This window comes from Orcinus orca, chromosome 20 (genome assembly GCF_937001465.1).
Source record: "Orcinus orca chromosome 20, mOrcOrc1.1, whole genome shotgun sequence".
Lineage (NCBI taxonomy): Eukaryota > Metazoa > Chordata > Mammalia > Artiodactyla > Delphinidae > Orcinus > Orcinus orca.
Genome location: NC_064578.1, coordinates 4919019 through 4940456, shown reverse-complemented (window position 1 = coordinate 4940456; position 21438 = coordinate 4919019). Strand labels below are relative to the sequence as shown.

Below are 21438 nucleotides of genomic sequence, written 5' to 3'. Positions count from 1 at the left end.
GATACTGCAGGTAAGTGCTAAGAACAGGGGATGGCATTTAGGAAGTGCTGAATGACTGGTGGTCCTATTAGTGTACAGAGAGGCACATGAGGGGCTCGGCCAGGGCCTGCACACATCCTTCTCACGGCACAGGGGACATCAGAGGGACTTCAGTGGGACATCAGTTACTGACTACTGTGTGACTAAGGAAGGGAATGGTTCACCGTCTTCTGCCCACCCATCGCTGGGTGCCCTGTAGTTTCCGAAACACACAAGAAAGGCCCTGCCCCAGAGCCCACTTGCCCCGGGCATACTGCCCACCATGTGTTCTCAATGGTCTCTTTGATCCTCTCCTTCATCCTTTGTACCTAGATGAGGCTTCTCTTTCTCCAAGAGCACAGTGGGACCCTGGATGGCTTTTCCTCTGGACTCCACTGAATTTGGCGTCAAGCCCTGCGAACTCCCCCCAGTCTCTCACTAACTGTGGCAGAAATCTCACTCCTGGAAGGAGGGACTGTCTGAAGCAGGGGTGTGTGTCAAGGCTGTAGACGGAAGCGATCCCAGCCACCTCCCCACTCCCTGTCCTGTGTCCGTCTTCCCAGTGTTTAAAAACTGATCCCCAAATCTAAACATCTGGGAGCCACCAGGCCACAGAGTAAGGAACGTGAGGTGGGAAGAGACAGAACACGGGGCCAGAGAGGGGAGCAGGGGCCGTCCGTGCCAGGCTCTGTGTGTCAGGCTCAAAGCATTTGGTCGTTGAGCAAGTGAATAACGTAGTTAGTTGGATAGTTTAGAAAGTTCACCCAGCGGCTGATGCAGAGAACGGATTGGAGAAATCAAGCCTGGAAGCAGAGAGGCTACTGCAAGTGGCCCTCGTAAGAAGTGACACGGGCTGCAGGAGCAGAGAGCCAGAGAGAAGAGATGAATGCAGGAGTCTTTTTAAAGCAGATTCGATAAAATTTAGATGTTGGGATGAAAGGCAGGGAAGAGGTTATAAAAAACGGTGCTTTTGAACTTGGGAGAATGGATAGGTGAGCTTCTCCCCACCTCCCCACCTCCCCCCCTCCCCACCTCCCCCCGCTTCTGGTATCAGTTGAAATGTCACCTCCTCAGAGAGGCCTTCCCTGATGACCCTGTCCACAGTGGGACGTCCGCTCTGACCCAGCTGTATCACTCCACCCTGTTTATTTCCCTTATAGCACTTAACACAATTTGTAGTTATGGTATCATCTGTCTCCCTCGTTAAACTGTAAACTCCCTGCAGCAGGTTCAGGTCTATCTGGTTCATTATTTTATCCCCGTGCCCCGTATAGGACCTGGCACATACCAAGCGGTTAATAAACGCTCTGTTGAATGAAGGAACGAATGAATGAATGAATAAGGACCAAGGAAGGAGGGACAGGTTGGGGAACCAGATGCTTGGGAGAGCCCGGTTTGCCGTACCGGTGAGAAAGTTCTCCAGCAGGCAACTGGAAGCCTAGCTCTGGGGGGTCATCTGGGTAAGTGAGAGCGCCTAGGCAGGGGCCAAGACAAAGCCTACCTTGCCAGAGAATTACCACCGTGAATACTTCGTAGGCACGCAGATTGCTCCGCTCCTCCCCAGACACACTGGATCAGAATCTCCGGAGTAGGGCCAGGAATCTGCGTGCGTAACAGGTTCCCTAGGTGACCGTGATGTTCCTTGGGGCTGGAGAGCTCGGCCCTAGAGGAGAGGGACTGAGGCGGTGACTTTGGGTGGCTAGATGACAGGGCAGAGGCCTGCCCTGAAGTCGCCACCCGCGCCGTCGCTCGGCCCTCCGATTGGTCGCCCGCCGGGTTACCTTTGGCCACACTTGGCCTCGCGCCGCACTCCGCCCCGCCCCCGTCGCTCCGCCCTCCGATTGGTCGCCGCCCCGCCCGTCCCCCGGGCTGGGGCAACCGGACTGGCGCGTGCCGGAAGCCGGAAGCGCGACGGCGGCGGCGGCGGCGGCGGCGTTGGCGTTCCTCAGGCAGCTGTATCCTTACGCCATGCCAGTCTTTCGGCCGACCGTGTCGGCTGGGCGCCTCCTCCTCCTCTGGCTGCGGCTCCCCCTGCGGCCGCCCGGACCCCGGCTGTCGAGCGGACGGGCGGCGGCGACCGGCGCCCTGGAGCGGGCCATGGACGAGCTGCTGCACCGTGCGGTGCCCGCGATGCCGGCCTACGGGCTGCGCGAGAAGACGCCGGCGCCGGCGGAGAACCAGTGCGCGGACTTCGTGAGCTTCTACGGCGGCCTGGCTGAGGCGGCCGACCGCGCCGAGCTCCTGGGCCGCTTGGCGCGGGGCTTCGGCGTGGACCATGGCCAGGTGGCCGAGCAGAGCGCCGCCGTGCTCCAGCTGCTCCAGCAGCCGCGGGAGGCGGCCGTGCTCCTGCAAGCAGAGGACCGGCTGCGCTACGCGCTGGAGCCGCGCTACCGCAGCCTCTTCCACCACATCAGCAAGCTGGACGGCGGCGTGCGCTTCCTGGTGCAGCTGCGGGCCGACCTGCTCGAGGCTCAGGCCCTCAAGCTGATGGAGGGACCGCACGTCCGGGTAAGGCCCCGCCCGGGCCGCCCCCGACCCTTGGCGGCTCTCCCCATGTCGTCCTCACTCGCCCCTCAAGCCCCAAGCATTCCACCTTCCCCTGCCTGGAGCCGCGCACACTTCGCCCTGAGTCAGAGCCCCCGAACCCTGTCCCCTTCCTTCCCACGCCTTCCCAGTCCTTGCCTCCCTCTAGGCTCACCTCGCTCGTCTTTATAGAAACTCGGCCCTCGCGTACTTTCAAGGTGACTGTCACGCCTCGTTCCTGATGAGCGTGCTCCATAAAATCTCTTTTTCATTCTTTTACCTGAGAGGTTTCGTCCATGTGGTACACTTGAATGCGGACCGAACCGAGCATCCGGTAACTTTCTGAAGACCTGGATGGGGTCAGTAAAAGTTAGTCGCAGGACCCACTGTGTAAGCCCTTGTCCTAAAAAGTCCTGTGAAACGTACAAAGGTGACTAGAACTCGAGGTCGCCACCATCTAGGAGTCTGGATGCCTTCTATTTTCTCTCTGCCTCATAACTGTGATCAGGGTATTTTTACCTTCCTGAGTTCAGCCCTAAAATAGGATTCTAAGTTGACTTCTTGAGGAAATCAGGCGTTTCGCACAGTGAGCTCAGGTTAGATGCAAATAAATAGATGAAGATTTAAATAATGATGACTTGAAAGGTGGCTGATAGGTGACTATAGTCCTTTTATTACTATCGATGTTAAATATGGTGGGACCACTAACTCGCTCTTTTAGTAAACCAAAAATGCTGTAAACGTTCTGGCATTCAGAAGGTTAGTAGGTGCAGTTGGCTTTAAAAAGAATTGAACAGTTGAACGATTCCTTTAAGAACTCTTGACACTGGCGTAACGGTTTTTACGTTCATTGCCTCACTCTTGGGGAGGTGATAAGCGTGTCTCCACATGTCGACCTCTCATGTGAGGTCACAGGACTTGACCAGGCCCTCAGAGCAAATAAGCATGTCTCTGATCATCCACCCACACCCACATTTCCCAGGTTCTTTGCTCTGCACTTTATATCCTCATCATGTTATGTGAGTTCTGGTGTTTATCAGAAACCTTCGTATCTTTCTTGGCTACGTAGCCCTACACGCATAAAATTGTGTGTAGTTAGGATAGGGTTAATCTCAGGATGATAACAGTAGCTATGATTTGATTGCTCATAATAGCTGGCTATGCTAAGTATTACCTAGGACCAGTGAGCCTTCAGCTATAAGAGTCACAGGCTGAGAAGCTCAGTTGTTTATTGCATTGGCACCAAATCAGTCCTGGAATCCCAGTGTGTTGAATCGACCATGTTCCCAACTAAATCCCCATCTGAATGGCTGAGACCTTGTGTTCCACACACTGTGTGCATACCCATCTGGTTCCTCCCAAGAGAGGCTTGGGTTTCGTCTGCAATCCAAGCAGACCTTTTTTTTTTTCCTCCTTGAAGTGGAGACAGGTGCTCCTGAAAGCCTTCTGAAACTTAATTCTCATTGCATAGGAGGCTTGAGAATTAGGTAGGATGTCTGTCTACCTCATCCAAGGTAGGATGTCTTTTGGGTAGGTGACCTGTCCCCAAATGGAACTCTCCACCCATCCATTCAGCCATTCATCGGCTGTCTGTATGGTACCAGGCGTGCTCAGGCTCTGAGATCACTTGGTCCAGAAGCTTCCCTTCTAGTATGGGAAGAGTTAGGGGCGGGCACGGTATGTGTGAGTGCCTTTCACGCACTTGCTCATTTCATCCTCAGCAAGATGTGGTGACTGTTTGACAGATGAGGTGATTAAAGCTTGTCGAGGCCCAGTGCAGCGCCCAGAGCACAGAGCTGGTAAGAGCGCCTCCCCCCAAGCCCCGTCTCCACGCTCCACGGTGTGTACTTCATCATGGCACCCCAGCTCTCTTAGTTGACAACCTAACTAGATCGAAAATGGGCTTATTCTTTTAGATTTGCCTTTTTCTATAAAATTGAAGGGAAGGTAAGACAACCCAGCTGATGAATGGCTTTGTTTTATTTACTTTCACTGACTCAGGAGTTTAATATTCTCTAGTTGTGACTGTGTTTATCTTTCCAAGACTTTGTGTAAGCTTCCATCTTATCAGCAACCTCAGCACACACCTTGTTCTGAAACCTCAGGTCAGTCTCTGCTCTTCTGTCGAAAAATCATCAAACCTTCCGTGGCCACGAGGATGGCATTCGGTGCCTTTCCTTTGGCATTTTTGCTGCCCACCAGCCATCCTGCGCATTCCCACTCCCCCAGCATTACTCGCTCCCCTCCACGGACCCTCCTCTCCAGCCAAGCTGGCTCCTGGATGGAACGTTCCTGAACCCGCGCCGCTGCATGATTCCTGTTAGAAAAAGAGCCGCCTGCACTCCCAGCTCGTTTGCTAGGCTTTTCCAGCTGCTCCAGCTCAGGGTGGCCTCACCCGGTTCTGAGCTTCATAGATACGTCATTGTACCACTCAGTTGGATTTGATACATTAACCACAGAATCTGTTGTTTGAAATGTATTTTTCCCCCGCAAGTGGATGATCAGCCCCTTGAAAACTGGGACCTTCGTCTTGTGTAGCAAAATGATGAATGAAGCGTGAGATAGACTCCCGGGTGCCCTGCCATCTGGCGAAGCCAGCAGCTAACCACTCCCATTCGTCCTGAGGTCAGACTGCTCCATTCAGAGGTCTGAGCCTGGAACGGAACCTGGAGGCCAGGGGAGGTTTCCGTGCGGCCGAGAGAGAGAGAGAGAGAGAGAGAGAGAGAGAGAGAGAGAGAGGAGAGAGGAGAGACATCCTAGCAGACGCTGGGACCGCCCTTGTCCTGGGGGATTCCTGATGTCACATCCGATTCTGTGAGACATAACTGGACTCGTTTCCTTACTCTTCCCCACATACAAGAGACGACTCTTGCTTGTGAGGTTGAGAAGGGACATCATCAAAGCTCAAAGCTGTGACCCTGAGACTTGACTTGTGGGAGAGGAGCTGGCCCCAGGGAGATCCAGAGCTGCCAGCAACACCATGTCCTCAGACGTTCAGGGTTCCCTTGTTTTATAGCCAAGGCCGTCCACACACGTAAGGGAAAAACATCACCAACCGAAAGGCACAAAGTCACATGGAATCAAGATATGTCTCAAGCAGAGGGTGAGTGACCCTAGACTGACCTTGGCCTCTGCGCACGGTCGGGACACGCTGGGTGCAGAAGCCTTTTCAGGTGGCTCCGTCACACCTCTTGCGTTTCTCTACCTAGAAATCCTGCCCTTAGCCCGAGTGCCTCTAACCGCTAGCAGCTAAATCTGTCGCTCCCCTTCCCCTTGCTCTTTGTGGCTACGTAAATGTTTTTTTATCCCTATCATTCAAAACATTCAGAGTTGACTTTTTTTTAACCCATAGAAATCGTCACTGGGATCTGATACTGTAATTAATCACCAGAATCACTTAACGTGTGTGTGGTCCATCTTGATTCCGTGTTTGTTTCATTCTGGATTTTGCAGCCAAGTTAAAGAGGTGGTTAAAAAGCTAGAGCTTTTCGCTTGTAGGAATCCAGTGTTGGAAACCACCAGCAGTTTGGCCCTCGAGCTTCAGCGCAGGAGCCTAGGATGCTGCGGGACGCCCAGGAGGCAGGGAGTAGCAGACCTGAGCACCCCTTGCTGTGCACACGGCACCCCATCACACAGGTGTGCTTCTCCCCTGGCCCTTGCTGACCTTGGAGCTGCCAGCTGATGTCAGGTGGACGAGAGCTGCTGTGGGCTCAGGCCTGGGCATTGCCCTGGACTGGACTCAGTGCCCTGCTTCTCCTCACAGCTTCTTGTTTGCTGAATCTCGTGAGCACAGAGGCATCCTTAGAATAACTGGCATGTGTGAGGCCCAAAGGGATGCTGACTGGGCATCTCATACAGAACAGTGGGTACAGCAGAAGATGCACCAGGTGGGGAAGGAAGGCCCCGGTTATGCTGGTTTGAAGCGTGATTTTAGGTGATCGTGGCCACGTCCCTTAACTGTCCTGGGCCAACCAGCTCTGCTGCTGAGGCGATAGTGGTCAGTCTGCCCAAGGTCAGCCTGCTTCTCTTCTAGAAATACTGCGGGGCTTGGCTAAAAACACAGTTATGAATGAGGACAGTTTGTCAAGATCTTGGTCTCTGACCGAGGGCTGTGATTATTGGAAATACGGGAAGAATCCAGAGGCTGACGCTTCTGTTTGAGTGGAGCCCAGCGTGCAGCCCAAGGCGGAAGGCCCGGCAGGGGTAGGTCTCTTTTCTTGGGTATTTTAAATTCGGTGAGGTTTCTCTTCTTATTCTTAATCCTTCCTGATAGGAAATTCAGAGTCGGTATCAAGTCTATTTGCTGGGAAGATGCAAGTGCTGTGTAGAAAGTTTTTACAGCCCAGCAGACGTCAGATGTCTGCTGTGGTTTTCAAGATAGCAGATCAGCTGCAGAGAGGATGGACGTTGCTGCCCATCAGTTAAAAGGTCGTTAGAAGCCTAAGTGTCTTGGAGGCCAGCCTGGGACTTCTTGATTCATCCCAAGTCTCTACTGCGATGGTCCGTCCCTCTGACGCCACTTTGTAGCAACTCTTGGATTATAATAAGTGAGTTGATCTTAATGGGTTTACCCCAAGAAAGGGATTTTAGTTGTTTTCATAATTAAGGAATTTGTAGAAAAGGGACTTGTCAATGTCCTTGAATTCTCTGATCGCAGGACCCCTGCCCCCCACCCCGAGTGTTAATCTTAGGAAATAGAACAGTAAATCGGTCATCCAGTGTTGGGCAGGGGTGGGTAATACCAAATCCACAAAGCAGCTTAATCACACAGGAAAAGAAGCGGTCCCTTTGCTTACAAGACCAAATGCTCTTTCTGTTAAAAATGCTCTTCTTCTCTGTTGAGGTTCCAAGTGAGGTGAGAGGCTTATTATGATGCCTGGACATGTGGCTGCAAGTCCGGGTTTGCGTGTTCTTTCCCGAGGCGGCGAAGTGTGGGCTTTGGGCTCTGAGGTGTGAATCCAATCCACCCGTCAGTTGCCCTCCTCAACGAGACGCCCTGTGAACTTGCGGTTGTGTGTCCAGCTCCTGAGCGGGGTACACGGTGTGCGGGCAGGCGCGTGCTTCTTGTGTGTGCAGTTTACAGGCTTTTTGTTTTTCTTCAGAGTTATTTCCAAAAGCCCTTTGGGGTTGAAGAGTTCAGTCTCTTACAGATACAATCCCCAGTGAAGCCGAGGGGACTCCCATTCTGAGAGGGTCTGGGCACCGTGAGATATTTGTGGGCAGCAGAAGGGAGCTGGCATTTAGGAAACGATGGGCGATTTGAATGTAGAAATGACGGTGAGACCTGTGGGAATCTTAACAGAAGCCCGGGCGGAACACTGGAGAAGGGACCACACTCGTATCAGGCAGGGTCCCCATGCCACCACTGCAGCGCCCAGCCGCACCACGGTTTGTTGTAAACCTTCTCTGGTGTCTTGTCCTGTTTTGAAGTTAACCTGGTGGTCCTCGTGGTTCTACTAAATTCTGCACTTAGCTAGACTAAGAGATGAACTCATTTGTAGATGGGAACGTTGTCCCAGCAGTTGTATTTTTGAGTCCTGGGTCGCTGATAAATGATTTCTCAATCACTGAGCGTGACGCATACACGATTCCTCTGCCTCCTGCTGTCTGAGATCGGGTAGCCTTGCTGCCCTCGGCACCTAATTCCAGCCTGAACAGCTGCGGCCCTGTTAGCACTGGGCGGTGGAGATGTGTAACCTTTAACCTAGATTCCCGGATCTCGTGTCCAGTGTCCCACGTTATAGCTGTCAGTAGCCCAGAATAGAACGAAGGGACTTGTAGAAGAGGCGCTTCCGTCAGCCAGACCATTCCTTTCATAATCAATACTGAATGAATGCCGAAGGCAGATTTTTCCAACTTGTTCCTATTGTGCGTCTCATAGAGATGCCATAGAGTTCCATGTACATCCTACATGGAACTCGGCTGGTCCGTTCCTAACCTTTCAGTGCAGAGGTTCCCAACCTGGGGAACCTGGTTGGGAACTGAGTTTCAAAGGGCTCCATGAACCCCAGGAAGCTGTGTGCAGAGTTTTATTAATGTGTTTGCATTTTTCTGGGGAGAGTGTCCCCAGTTTTTAGCACAGGTGCAAGAGTGTATGAGGACCCCAGGAAGACTGAGAACCACTGTAGTCAGTGCAGGAAATACAGTTTTATAAGGAGCCGTTCTGTGTTGCCTGGTGAGCCATCCCTTCTCCTCCCTTCCTGCTACTTCCTGGTCACTGTTTTCCAGTTTGTCTTCTCTTTTTCATTTGCCATCAATCTGTTAAATCATCTTCCACATGGAGGGACTCCACTGATGGCTTTGAGAACCAGAGGACTAAATCAGAAATGACCTCTGCCCTTACAGAGCTGAGAGGCCAGTAGAGGAGACTAGACCATGGGATAAAGAGTTACGAGGGCCGGGCGCGGTGGCGCGCGCCTGTAGTCCCAGCTGCTCGGGAGGCTGAGGCAGGAGGATCGCTTGAGCCCAGGAGTTCTGGGCTGTAGTGCGCTATGCCGATCGGGTGTCCGCACTAAGTTTGGCATCGATATGGTGACCTCCCGGGAGCGGGGGACCACCAGGTTGCCTAAGGAGGAGTGAACCGGCCCAGGTCGGAAACGGAGCAGGTCAAAACTCCCGTGCTGATCAGTAGCGGGATTGCGCCTGTGAATAGCCACTGCGCTCCAGCCTGGGCAACATAGCGAGACCCCGTCTCTTAAAAAAAAAAAAAAAAAAGAGTTACGAGGAATTACAGAGATCACATGGTCCAGTCGCCTGTCGACGTGGAAATCCTTTCTAAAACATCTCCACCGTGTTCTTGCCCACCCTGTGCTCATCTCGTCCCGTGGGGAGGGCCGCTGTCTCCCAGGAGGACCTCTGTGGGCAGCCCTAGCTCCTCAGAAGCTCTTCTTTACATGGAGTCTGACTGTGCCTTCCCCCTGTCGGTCCTGGACATGCTCCCTCTCCTTGCCCCCATGGGGCCTCTTGTGTGCCCGAGGCCTTCGGTGTTTGAAGATGGACCTCGCTTCATCCTGAAACCCTTTCTGAGCCATCCACCCCCATGCCTGCAACTTATCCTCAAGTGACAAGGCTCTGAGTCCTTTGACCTTTTACCAGAGATTAAAATGTGAAATGGCCCTATAACAGTTTCATAGCTTGTGTACAGTTTTACAGGTGTTATCCGTCATGGTCTTTGCAATTCTTATACAGGGATTCATAAGGTCAGTTCTGTACCAGACATACTGAGATGTTTGCTGTTATTCAATAATAATATGCAGTGTATCTGTTAGTATGCAGTTCATCTATAACTAACAGAGACTCAAAACAGCAGTGGTTTGAATAAGAGAAGTTTGTCTTTCATGAAGAAGTCTGGAGGTAGGCAGCCCAGGGCTGACTCTGCGGTGCCCTCAGTTGACCCAGGCTTCTGTTTGTTGCTCTTCCCTGAAAACCTCATCCCCAAAGTTACCTCATGGCCCAAGATGGCTGCTCCAGCTCTAGCCATCACATCGCCTTCCGACCTGCAGTGGGGAGGACAAAGAAAAAGATGGAAGGACATCTCTTCCCTGCAGTGGGAAGGACAAAGAGAAAGAGCAGCCCTTTGCTGCTCCTGCCATCTTCCAAGGTTCCCAGAAGCTGCTGCAGGATACCTGCTTACATCTGAGAAGCCAGAACTCAGTCTCATGATTAGCCCTGGCGGCAGTGCAGACTTTATCCTGAACAGTCACGTGCCCAGGTAAAAAGTGAAGCTTCTGTCGATTTGGGAAAAAGGGACGCAGCCATTGAGGAACAACAGCCTTGTCTCTCGCCCTGGACGTCCCCTCCGCTCTGGCTGTCACGAAGCTTACCACTATTACATGGGCAGCAGTCACCACAGACTGAACTGGGATGGTTCTGCCCCTGCATTGTGTCCTCTCCTTTCCTTACCTCTTGTTCTATTCTTGCTTGAAAAGTTTCAGTGCGAATGTATCTCTGATGGTAAAGTTGACTCAAATCATTTTGGGAAGTAGAATAAATACAAGTAAGTGAAATTAGAATAATGTCATCAATTCTAAATGCATGGATTGCCCGGCACACTATTATTCTACGGCCCACTCAGGGGGGAAAAAATGCTGCCGATTAAACCGTGACCCGCCATCATTTGAACAAGGTGTCCTGCCCACCAAGATGTGAAAATAGGAAAACACACACCTTAGAGCTGTCGAAATGTGGGGTCCTCGTTTCTCTTGGGAAACAAGAAAGGGTGTTTTTGGTGAACCAGAGAATGTTCCTGAGAGGGTGTTGGAGTTTCCTGCACTGAGACGCCGTTCAGCGTCAGCTTAACATCATGTGTGCAGCTGTGTTCACGGCGGCGAATGTATCGGCACACTTTATTTGATTTGGGCAACTTAGCTCAGATGGAACCCAGGTGTCTTACAGGTGGAAGGAGGGAGGGAAGACGTAGAGCTGAGTTCGGTCTGTCGTGGCCGAGAGCAGAGCCCGGTGGAGCTGCCTCAGAACAGCCTCATCCTGCCCACTCCTCTTTTGTATCAGGTTTTGGTGTCGAATTCCCTGTGCTGGCAGCGATGCGGGGATGGGCTGGACGTCTTTCCCTCGGAAGGCCAGCGCTCCCCCCTCTCCATTTCAGGAAATGAACGGGGTGCTGAAAAGCATGTTCTCAGAATGGTTTTCTTCCGGGTTCCTGAACCTGGAGCGGGTCACCTGGCGTTCACCGTGCGAAATGCTGCAGAAAATCAGTGAGTAAGTATTTATGACGTTTCCGCTTTTCTTACGGTTCAGCGGAAAGCCAGTCTCCATTCCCGTGTACGTTTTGTTCCAAGCCTGGTAAAACCCAAACACAGGATCCACAAAGGTGGCTGTCCTACCAGGTGATGCCGAGACCACGGAGGAGGAAGGGGCACAGGTGGAAGCTGGTCCTCGTGCCGGTGAACCTGCGCTTGGGGTCTCGGTCAGCCCTCAGCCCCGCGTCTCCCCAGCAACCCCATGATCAGAGCTGCCCGGGTTCGCTGGACCCAAGCATTGGCATTAGTAACTCAAAAACCGTCTGTCTCACCAGCTGTGAAAATGTCTCCCTTGGATAAAATCTCCAAATTCACAGTATAGTGCGTGATTCCCACCTTCCCCCGGACACGGTAAAATGCAGGCTGGCCGACAGTAGCATGCTGCCACGTCGCATGTTGAAACAAAACAGCGGTGGCCGAGGTCGCCGGACACATGGAAGCAGCCAGGCGATGCGTGTCCTCAGGCAGCGCGGACTTCAAACTGCGGAGATTCGGGGGAAGCAAGAGACGTAGGATGTCCGGTGACAGGCATCTGGTCAGGTCTCTGTGTTGAAATCTGCCACATACCTGCTCCCCCGGGGCCTGGCAAACGAGTCTTAAGACCGGGGATGAGAGCACAGTTTTGTGTGTAAAACGGTCACCAGTTGTGCTTCCTCTCAGTCAGCGCTGTTTCGCGCTAAGATGATCTTTGAATTTCCCGCAGAGTCCGCTGAAGCTGTATTTAAAGGATTGCTTTGACTTGAGTGAATAGAACGAGTAGGAATCAGCCCCGCGGCTCTTTAACTTGTGATCTGTACTTTTGTCTTGCCCTTTCATCACGTTCTCGTCAGGGCTGAGGCTGTGCATCCCGTTAAAAACTGGGCGGACATGAAACGGCGCGTGGGGCCCTACAGAAGGTGTTACTTCTTCTCTCACTGCTCGACCCCGGGGGAGCCCCTGATCATTTTGCACGTGGCCCTGACCAGTGAGATCTCCAGCAGCATCCAGGTACCTGTGCGCGGTCGATTCAGGACGGGGCAGACGGCCCAGGGTGCCTTAAGTTTTCTGTTAACTTAGTTTTCTCCCCTTTTTGAAAATAAATTGCTTTTCGGCCTTTGTGGATCTTTGCATTAGCTAGACACAGGCTCCACATCTGCAGCCACAGGGTGGAGACGGGCAGGGTGTGGGCAGTGATGGGACGGGGCAAGCTTTTGCCAGGGTGTGTGGACCTTGGGTTGAGACGTGGTCCAGGCTGTTATGGATGAGGGGGGTACAGGTGCAGGGGCACAGGGATCAACTCTTCAGCATCTAAGTGCCTGTGGGTAGTTTCAAAAGACAGCCGATTGAGAAATTGGAAAGTCGGCTGGGCTGCGTGCCTGACGCGGGCCCAGTGCTCTGCCCGGTGTGGTGATTCCCCCCCGGAGCAAGCTGGGCTTCTCCTCGAGGCGTTGGTGAGTGTCTGAAACACTCAGTCCGCAGGCCCACGGTGGGCAGGGGCTGGGGCTGCAGAGCAGGTCCGTTGAGGGGAAGTGGGCACACCTGGGTCACTGTGGCTTCGGGGTCGGAATGGCCTGTTCGGAGGCTGAGAGGTGATGGCAGACGTCAGGTGGGCGCTGGGCAGCGTCTCCTGGCATGGGAGGGCGGAGGACTCGTCAGCAGGGAGACGTTCCCGTAGGATGCTTGTTTGGAGGCGCCTGCACTGTGATGACGCACTAGAAGTTATCACGGCCTCCCTGGGGGCAGTTTGGTAATAACTATTAAAATGTAAAACGTGTGTTCCTTTTGACCTAAAAATTCCACTCTCAGGAATCTATCCCAGGAGAGGCTCAGAGCTGAGAGTTTGGGCGGTTGCCCCCTGCAGCATCGTCTGGAGGTGGGAGTGATAACCCAGGTGCCCACGGGGAGAGGCTGCTGTAGGGAGCGACGGCGTGTGCGTCTGGCCTGTCCTCACACACCCTGCGGTCCCACGTGTGGGCTTAAGTGTGGATTTAGCTTTGTACTTTTGACCTGGCACGTCAACCTTGACTTACTATTGACTGAAGATCCGGGTTCCAGCCTAGCCCATCTGGTGTGACCTTCTGCGTCGCCCGCGCGCGCCCTCCTGTGTGACTGCTCACAGCGCCCTGTGACTCAGGCTTGTTGCCGTTACTGTCCTCACCTTAGACATGGGGACTCCGAGGCTAGGGGGGGACTGCAGAGCTTTGCCCAGGATGATGGAAGAAGTGGGGACGGTGGAGGGCCGGGGTCCCAGCCCTGAGGGCAGGTGCCTTCCGTGTGAGGAGACTCGCGCATCTGGACACATACATGAGAGCCGCGTGTGTACGTGGTTTTGTATGCACACGTACTTATGTGTGTACCTGCCTGGGGCCAATGAGACCGACCTGGAGAGGCGCTCCCCAGAACGTAAACAGTAGGACTGGGTGTTCAGTTCTGGAGTGATTTGTGATTTTTTCTTCATGCATTTATTTCTTGCCTCTTTGATATTATGCATATCTCATTCATATAATCAAAGAAAGGTTCATTTGTTTGGGTTTGGGGGTTTTTTTTTCGAAAACTTTAAAAAAAAGATTTGCTGGAGACAAATTTTGAGTCCAGAACCACGAGATAACCTACAGACTTCTTGAAAAACAAAGGAGGTGATCCAACAAGATGAGGAATGATGGGAAGAGAGCTCCTCCGGCAGCTGCCGGTGCAGGAGAGGCTGGTGGGGCCCCGGATGTCACGGCCTCTGCGTCACTATCCGCCCAACTTTCCTTATGGTGACGGTTCATGGCTTCCCAGGAGTCACAGAAAAGACCCTCCGAGCGTCTGAAGGGGATGAGAGCTGAGGATGTTTCTCCTGAGGGGGGCACGCGCAGGCCCACGCGTCCCATTGGCAATTTAAGGAAGTCTGTGGGCTCCAGACCTCAGCCTGGACTCTGGGCCAGACTCCCCTACTCCAAGCATCCAGGGTAGCTGGTAGGAGTTTAGAGCAGCATAAGCGTGTCCTTCAGAAGCAGGCTGGCAGGCCTGTGTCCACGCCAACTGCAAGGTCTCCACCACTACTGTCCAGTGGCCCTCAGGGTATTAAAGCTCAGAACGCCCCGCACTCACATCTCAGAGCAGATCAAGTCGGACTTGGCTAAGGGACCTCCCAGTACGAGTCATGCTGATTCTTAGATCGCTTCTCGTACGTGTCTGTGCGGGCGTGTGGTTTGACTGTGGAAATATAAGGACGTGACAGAAAACCAAAAAGGTACATAGGAAAAGCATAAAAAGGTACACTTCCTGAAAGAAAACTTAGGTAGGACTGCATCCGGCTTACTGGGAAATGTAAACAGCTAGGATTCAGAGGGGAGGAGGGACGCCTGCAGGACGCAGTGGGCAGCCTGCGCACAGGAGCCGCAGGAAGTGGGCCCCGTGGCCTTGGCAGAGGGCTGGCGTGCTGTCTGGGGGTGTCGCAGGGCAGCAGATTGCACAGAGAGAGAGACCTCCCCTGAGAGAGACCTAGGGGACGTCAGTTGTGATTCAGCGAAGCTTGTGAGAGAATTTCAAAGTGGTAGAAATGATACAACATTGAGCAAACAGCCAGGGAAGTTGTGAGACCACTGCCGCCTCCAGAGAGGTCTCAGAACAGGGTGCTTGCCTCTAGAGCCTGGTCCTTGGGTCGAGGGACCCCCAGGTGGGGTGAGGGCGAGGCGGGTGCATCCACAGCTGCCCATCACCGTCCTTTATGTTTTCCAGACCATCATAGTGAAGGAGAGTCCCACGTCGGAGACGGAGGAGCGGGACAAGATCACCACAGCCGTCCTATACTCGCTGAGCCTGACCCAGCAGGGGCTGCAGGGCGTGGAGCTGGGCGCCTTCCTCATCAAGCGGGTGGTGAAGGAGCTGCAGGTGAGCGAGGCTCGACCCTGACCCCGCCGCACCTCTGTCGGTGCCCCCGCCTTGGGATGGCCCAGCAGTTCTGCCCTCACCTCTGCGGACAGGGTGAAGCTGTTGGGCCGGAGCGATCAGGAGGGGTGGAAGAGTGCCAGGTGCCCCTCGGCACTTCCTAGGAGCCCCGAGACTCGTCAGGGGGTGGAAGCGGTGCCGAGGAAAAGGCCCTCAAAGCCAGCTTCTCATGGGCCACAAATCCAGATGCGTCCTGGGGGCGGTGGCTTCTGCAGGGGACCCTGCACCCTGGCTGGCGGGGCAGCTCCTGATGGGCACGTGCTGTCCCGGCATAGTCGCCAGCAGGGCCCCCTTCGCTCCCACTGTCCAGTCCTGGCCGTGCCAACCTCCCTACCCACCCTCGCCCACTCGTGGCCCGGGAGGGAGCATCGAGGTTCGACTTCGACCGGGCAGTTGGAGGGTAAATGCACTGGCACCTGGTTTTTTTTATAATTGCCTTCTCCTGGTTGCCCTGGTAAACACGGAAATGTTCAGGTCCATGCTGGGTTTGGGCTTTTTAAAACTGTCTCATGAGGGGCTGGAGTGAACTCTAATGTGGAGAATCTAATTTTTAGGTAAAATAATTAGATCATGACTAACTGGCGCTGACAGCAGCACTCTCCACTTCTGGTGGTTTCAACACAGACAGCTGCTGCAGAAGCTCTTCCTCAGAGAATGACAAATCGGGTGGAATTTCAGTATTTGCGTGCTTCGTGTTAAATTCACAGTTTTAAGTCTGAGAACTTGGGATTCAGTTGGGTATCAGCTTCGTTAGAATCACTCCCTGCCACTTTTTCCCCAGAGGCGATAAGAAGCACATCTGATTACTCTGAGTTTCTTCTTTTATTTCCTGCTTCTTTGCTGAAGGTGCTAATGCTTGGGGCGAGGGTGGGCGGGTAGCAGGGCTGGTGTGAGGCAGAAAGGCAGTCAGAGGAGGGGCAGGCTCCAGGGTCTGGGTGATACAGCAGATTCTGTTTCTGAATCAGGCAGCCCAGGAGCCATACTGCTGCTGACCTCTTCTCCACGTCTGGGCTGGGAGCCGGAAAGTCACCTGAGAAATCTGGAGGGAAGGGCAGCCCTTCCTCCACAGAGGTGTTCGTGGAGGTTTATGAAGGAGGCACCTTAAATGCACAGTGAAAAGAACAGGGTTAGGAAAAGTCATGGGATCGTTTTATCTTTTAATATTGTTCTGTCATTAAAGTTACGGTTCTGAATTTTGAGTGACAGTGAGAAAGTGCTCATGATATAAATGCACAAAGCAGGATGAGGATATAAAATAACTGTCTTGCCCTTGCAAAAGTTGCCTAGAGAAAGACCAGGAGTTATACTCTATCAGACCTGGAGAGTGTGGTGGTTTCTTTGCTTCCGTCCTAAATTTAAAAAAATTTTTTCTATAGTGAGCATATATTACATTTTTAATTGGAAGATACTGAGTTCTTCGAAATGATCGTTGCGATCTCTCTGTAATTTGAACAACAGTGATTGAACCGTGTTATCTGATGTGGAGACATAACCGTTACCTCCCCTTCTATCCCATCCTCTGCACCCACTGTGCTATATAGTTGAGCGATCAGTTATTCATTCAACAAACAGAAGACAGTCACTGGGTACTTGTGTGCCAAGCACCAAACCAGGTTCTGTGGCAGCAGCAAAGTCCATGGGAGGGGCCTGTTGGGCTAGAAAGACAAGACCTGTAGTCAGAAGACAGCACCCCACATCGTAGCAGCCCACCCCTCCAATTTCAGGCAGGTCCCCCAACTTGCCGTTGTGGATAGCGGTGCAGATTGGAGACCCCACAGTAAAGGCTTGTCCTGGGGACTCAGGTTGCCTCCAGGACCTGGCACACATCAGATCCTTAATAACTGTTCCTTGAAAGAAGAAGATTCGTGCACAGCAAATATCACTTTGTAAATCACACAGCGGCACACGGAGGTTAATGATACGTAAGCGAGAAATGAGGAGGTGTTTCTGAATCCGTGACTCACCTGCTGAATTGTGTGTGTGTGTGTGTGTGTGTGTGTGTGTGTGTGTGTTTTCTCCACCTTCCTTTCCCCACCCCAACTGTGCCCTGCAGAAGGAGTTTCCTCACCTGGGGACGTTTGCAAGTCTGTCCCCTATCCCCGGGTTCACCAAGTGGCTTCTGGGGCTGCTGAAGTCAAAAGCAAAGGATCACGGGAGGAACGAACTGTTGACAGATTCCGAGTGTAAAGAAATCTCCAAGATCACGGGCGGTCCCGTGAATGAGACCCTCAAGACCATTCTCAGCAGCAGCGAGTGGGTCCAGTCTGAGCAGCTGGTCCGGGCGCTCCAGGCCCCCCTGATGCGGCTCTGCGCGTGGTACCTGTACGGGGAGAAGCACCGGGGCTACGCCCTGAACCCCGTGGCCAACTTCCACTTGCAGAACGGGGCCGTGATGTGGCGCATCAACTGGATGGCCGACGTCAGCCTCAAGGGCATCACGGGCTCGTGTGGCCTCATGGTCAATTACCGCTACTTCCTGGAGGACACGGCCACCAACAGGACCACCTACCTCAGCTCCAAGAGCATCAAAGCTTCCGAGCAGGTCCTCAGCCTGGTGGCCCAGTTTCAGAAGAACAGCAAACTCTAAGTCACCTTTGCTGAAGCCAACGTCCCCGGCTTGGAAAAGGATAATTTTCCGAGGGGTTGGGGATGGGGTTATGTACCCAAAGGAGCTTCTAGAGTGAACCAGAGTTGAACTGTGCTCTCTGGCCCGTGGCGGGGTCACACCGGAAGGCCGGGCCCGGGCTTTGCACAAGGGAAGATGCGTTACCGCTGCAAGGTAGTGGTGGGTACAGGTAGACGTGGGCTGGATGGGGATGCTGTGCTCTCTCCAGAAGATTCCATCGTGGCCTTTGACCTGGCTCCCTGCCCTGGGATGGTCTTCAGAAACCATGGAGACTCTGCCGGCTCTCGACCCAAGGTGGATGGGTCAGCCACTCTGGGACCCGGGCAGGTGGCGCAGGTGAGAACAGATGTTCCTTCCAGCGTAGAACGTGGTTCAGCCATGATCGTTTTAGCCGTTTCTCTCTGCTGATTGCAAAGGGATAGAGGGCTGTGCTACACTTCACTAGTTAAATTCTGGAGATTGTGAACGTGTGAAAAGGTTTGTGACTTTGCACAAACTTCACTAAGCCAAGTTATTGGACACGAGAGCTCTTGTCGCCTGGGGCTTAAATTGCATTATAGACTTGACAGTTATAGCGATTCAAGTTCGTGATGAACTCCGTAGCAAAGAACACGTTTGTCCTGTGAAGCATTAAACACGTGGTTACTCACGATCGCATAGTGGTCGTCTTTGAGGTCTGAGACCTCGTTAGCCGTGCCCTTGGTCCCCAGCCAGCCCGTTGGCAGGTTTGATGCTCTGTGAAGCGGGCCTGGAGCGTGTGGCCTGAGGACAGAGGTGATGGCAGAGGTGCTGCTGATTGTGGGTGAGGAGACGGGTGTGAAGTTGAGTCAGGCAGCAGGAAGCAGCCCCCTCCTTCTTGGTTTTGCTTTGAGCTGATGGTGAAGGCCCCCGAGCTCTGCAGGCCTGACGTCACCGCCGTCCAGGAGCTTGGAAAAAGTTAAGGCACCAACTGCTTCCGTGTGGCAGGCGGCCCCTGAGACCGTAGCCCCTGATTCCCACACTGCACGCCTTATCTTTGTTCAGCCTCTTATATGGGAATCTTCAAACAAAATAGAAGTGGAGAAAATAGTGTAATGACCCTAGGTACATACCACCCAGCTTCCACAACCATCAGTAATTTTCCATTTTTATCAAAACTTATTTCTTGGACTTCCCTGGTGGCGCAGTGGTTGAGAGTCCGCCTGCCGATGCAGGGAACGCGGGTTCGTGCCCCGGTCCGGGAAGATCCCACGTGCCGCGGAGCGGCTGGGCCCGTGAGCCGTGGCCGCTGAGCCTGCGCGTCCGGAGCCTGTGCTCCACAACGGGAGAGGCCACAACAGTGAGAGGTCCGCGTACCGCAAAAAAAAAAAAAAAAAAAAAAAAACCTTAAAATGTGTTACATTTAGGTGTTCTGTGAAGACTGGATGATAGATGGGTGGACATGGATGGTGCCGTGCTCTGAATGTTTATGTCCCACCAATTTACATGTTGAAATCCTAACCCCCAAAGGTGATGGCATTAGGAGGTGGGGCCTCTGGGAGGTGATTAGGTCATGAGGGTGGAGCCCTCCTGAATGGGATTAGTGTCCTTATACCTCATGACCTCAGGAAGTTCCCTAGGCAATTCTGCCGCTGAAAGAGGGCCCTCATCCAACCGTGCTGCCCCCCAATCTCAGATTTCCAGCCTCCAGAATTGTCAGCAACCAGTTTCTGCTGTTCTAAGCCACCCAGTCTGTGGTATTTTGTTACAGCAGCCAGAGTGGACTGAGCTGATGGATATAGATGGCTGGATAAGGACTCCGCACCTCTGTCCACATGACTGAAGGGAAAGCTTATGACGCTTCCATTACAGTGCACTGGGTTGAAATCCCCCTCACTTCACGTGTGTTACAGGGAACCCCCTTCACTTCCCACACTTACCCTACAAGCCCTAGAAGGGCAGAAGATGGCTGAAACAGCCCAGCCGCCCACTTCCTCTGAGGATGGTCAGACTGCCCACTTGTGCGTATGTTGTCCTTCTGGCAATGGCAGCCAGGCAGGAGTCAGACAGCAGCTGGGTTTGGAGGCAACAGAAGTTCACTCACGGACCCTCCTCACGTTGCGAATTTACATCCTACGGAAGAGTACAACCCACTGCCCGGGGGCATCATCGCAAGGGGGATGCAGTAACACGAGCACGGACGGTGTCTCCCAGACCTGTTTTCCATCCCACTTGCTCTCAAGCCATCACTCTGACCACCAGATCTTCCTCTACTTGTGCCTGGCAGTATGGTGGGCTCACAGTAAGGGCTCAGTAGACTGTCATTAGTAGTCAGTTAACACAGCGCCCAGGGTTCAAGGCTGCAGCCACCCTCCACCCCTCCCCAGCACAGAGCCTGCTCCCCCTGGCATTCCCAGCCCGCACCCTACAGACCCCACCCGTGGGGTGGCTGTTCTCCCCTCCTTTCCCGTGCACAGCTCTCCTCCTCTCTCATTGCTTTGGGGTCTGTGGTTCACACGGACCCCAGATCTCTCCAGCCTGTTGTCCAACAGTCTTGGGCTATTCTGGAATTCAGATTAATTCCGTTTCCAGGGCTGCAAGTGGCCTTGGTGCTGACCTGCTCTGACTTGTTCATGGGCGGCTTTTGTTCTGAAAGGCAGTAGGTGCCATGATGGTTGACGTCACCAGCTTTGGCTCCAGCCAGTGGCGGGTTCAAATCCCGACCCCACCACTTCCCAGCTGGGTGACCTGGAGCAAACCACCTACCCTCGTCTTGCCCATTTTCCCATCTTTAAATGGGGGTAACCACAGCACCTACCTCGGGGGCTGCTGAGAGCCTCCAAGGAGATGACGTGCATAAAGCTTTGAAAAGGCACCAGCTGTTGTCTCTATTACAGATGTTTATACATCTGGACTCTGGGACCACCGTCACACTCAGGCAGATGTAGGTTCCGGAATCTGTCGTCCCCCTCTTTGGAAGTTAGAGTTGTGATGGTTTTCTGGCTTCTGTTCTATACGGTGACTAAGTGCACTAATTCATTTCCAGGAACTTCTGTGCACTGAGGTGTCCTCATCGCCCCATGGCAGCTAAGCAGCACCTCACTTTCAGACGAGGATCCCCAGGTTCAGTGGCTTGGCCCAAGCTGAGCTCTCCCGGCTGGTACCTTGTCCAGAAAGCCCTGAGCCGGCTCTCCCATGCTGGCTTGAGGCACTCCGATGCCTGCCCCCGCATTGCTCCTCTGCACCACCCACCCCATCTTCCATCTCAGAGGGCTGGACCTTCTCTGCCCTCCGGATCTAGGGCAGCTGAGGGTTGCACAGCCCTGCCCTCTGTCGGTCATCTAGGGGCATAACATTTCTGCAAGAGGGCCATGTTCTGTTTGTGGCTTTATATTTGTTGGAATATAAAGTCCATTTTGATCTCTTCTTGGATAGAAACAAAAGCTACTCCGTGATTCCTGTCCACCACAGAAAGCTGCTGCATTATTTGCAGTTTAGCAAAATCGGTAGAGTGACCCCAGGTCTCTTTCTCGTCTTTGGGTTTTTTTTTTCCTTTTTTTCTTTTCCGATTGCATTTGCATTTCTCGACTAGCTAATTTTTTTTAACATCTTTATTGGAGTATAATTGCTTTACAATGGTGTGTT

General features: G+C 53.2%; 2 protein-coding genes across 2 annotated transcripts in view; both read left to right on the top strand.

Annotated features, from left to right (window-relative positions):
- The first annotated feature begins 1898 nt into the window (after nucleotides 1-1898).
- MLYCD (malonyl-CoA decarboxylase) lies at nucleotides 1899-18488 on the top strand. The gene is made up of 5 exons (XM_004280098.3): nucleotides 1899-2526; nucleotides 11144-11256; nucleotides 12128-12284; nucleotides 15000-15152; nucleotides 17263-18488. Exons 1-5 carry the CDS (start codon nucleotides 1987-1989, stop codon nucleotides 17794-17796), a joined length of 1497 nt encoding a protein of 498 aa, XP_004280146.1. The 5' UTR covers nucleotides 1899-1986; the 3' UTR covers nucleotides 17797-18488.
- The window catches only part of OSGIN1 (oxidative stress induced growth inhibitor 1), a 57117-nt gene continuing 50704 nt past the window's right edge, over nucleotides 15026-21438 (top strand). The window contains exon 1 of the mRNA XM_033406396.2: nucleotides 15026-15152. The gene's annotated coding sequence lies outside the window, so the exon portion shown is untranslated. The remainder of the gene's footprint in view (nucleotides 15153-21438) is intronic.

Excerpts from the sequence above, each read along its gene's own strand:
- MLYCD (XM_004280098.3), top strand. The coding sequence starts at position 1,987 with ATGCCAGTCTTTCGGCCGACCGTGTCGGCTGGGCGCCTCCTCCTCCTC. Across the intron at positions 11,257-12,127 it reads ATGCTGCAGAAAATCAGTGA|GGCTGAGGCTGTGCATCCCG; the intron begins GTAAGTATTTAT and ends CGTTCTCGTCAG. Across the intron at positions 15,153-17,262 it reads GGGTGGTGAAGGAGCTGCAG|AAGGAGTTTCCTCACCTGGG; the intron begins GTGAGCGAGGCT and ends TGTGCCCTGCAG.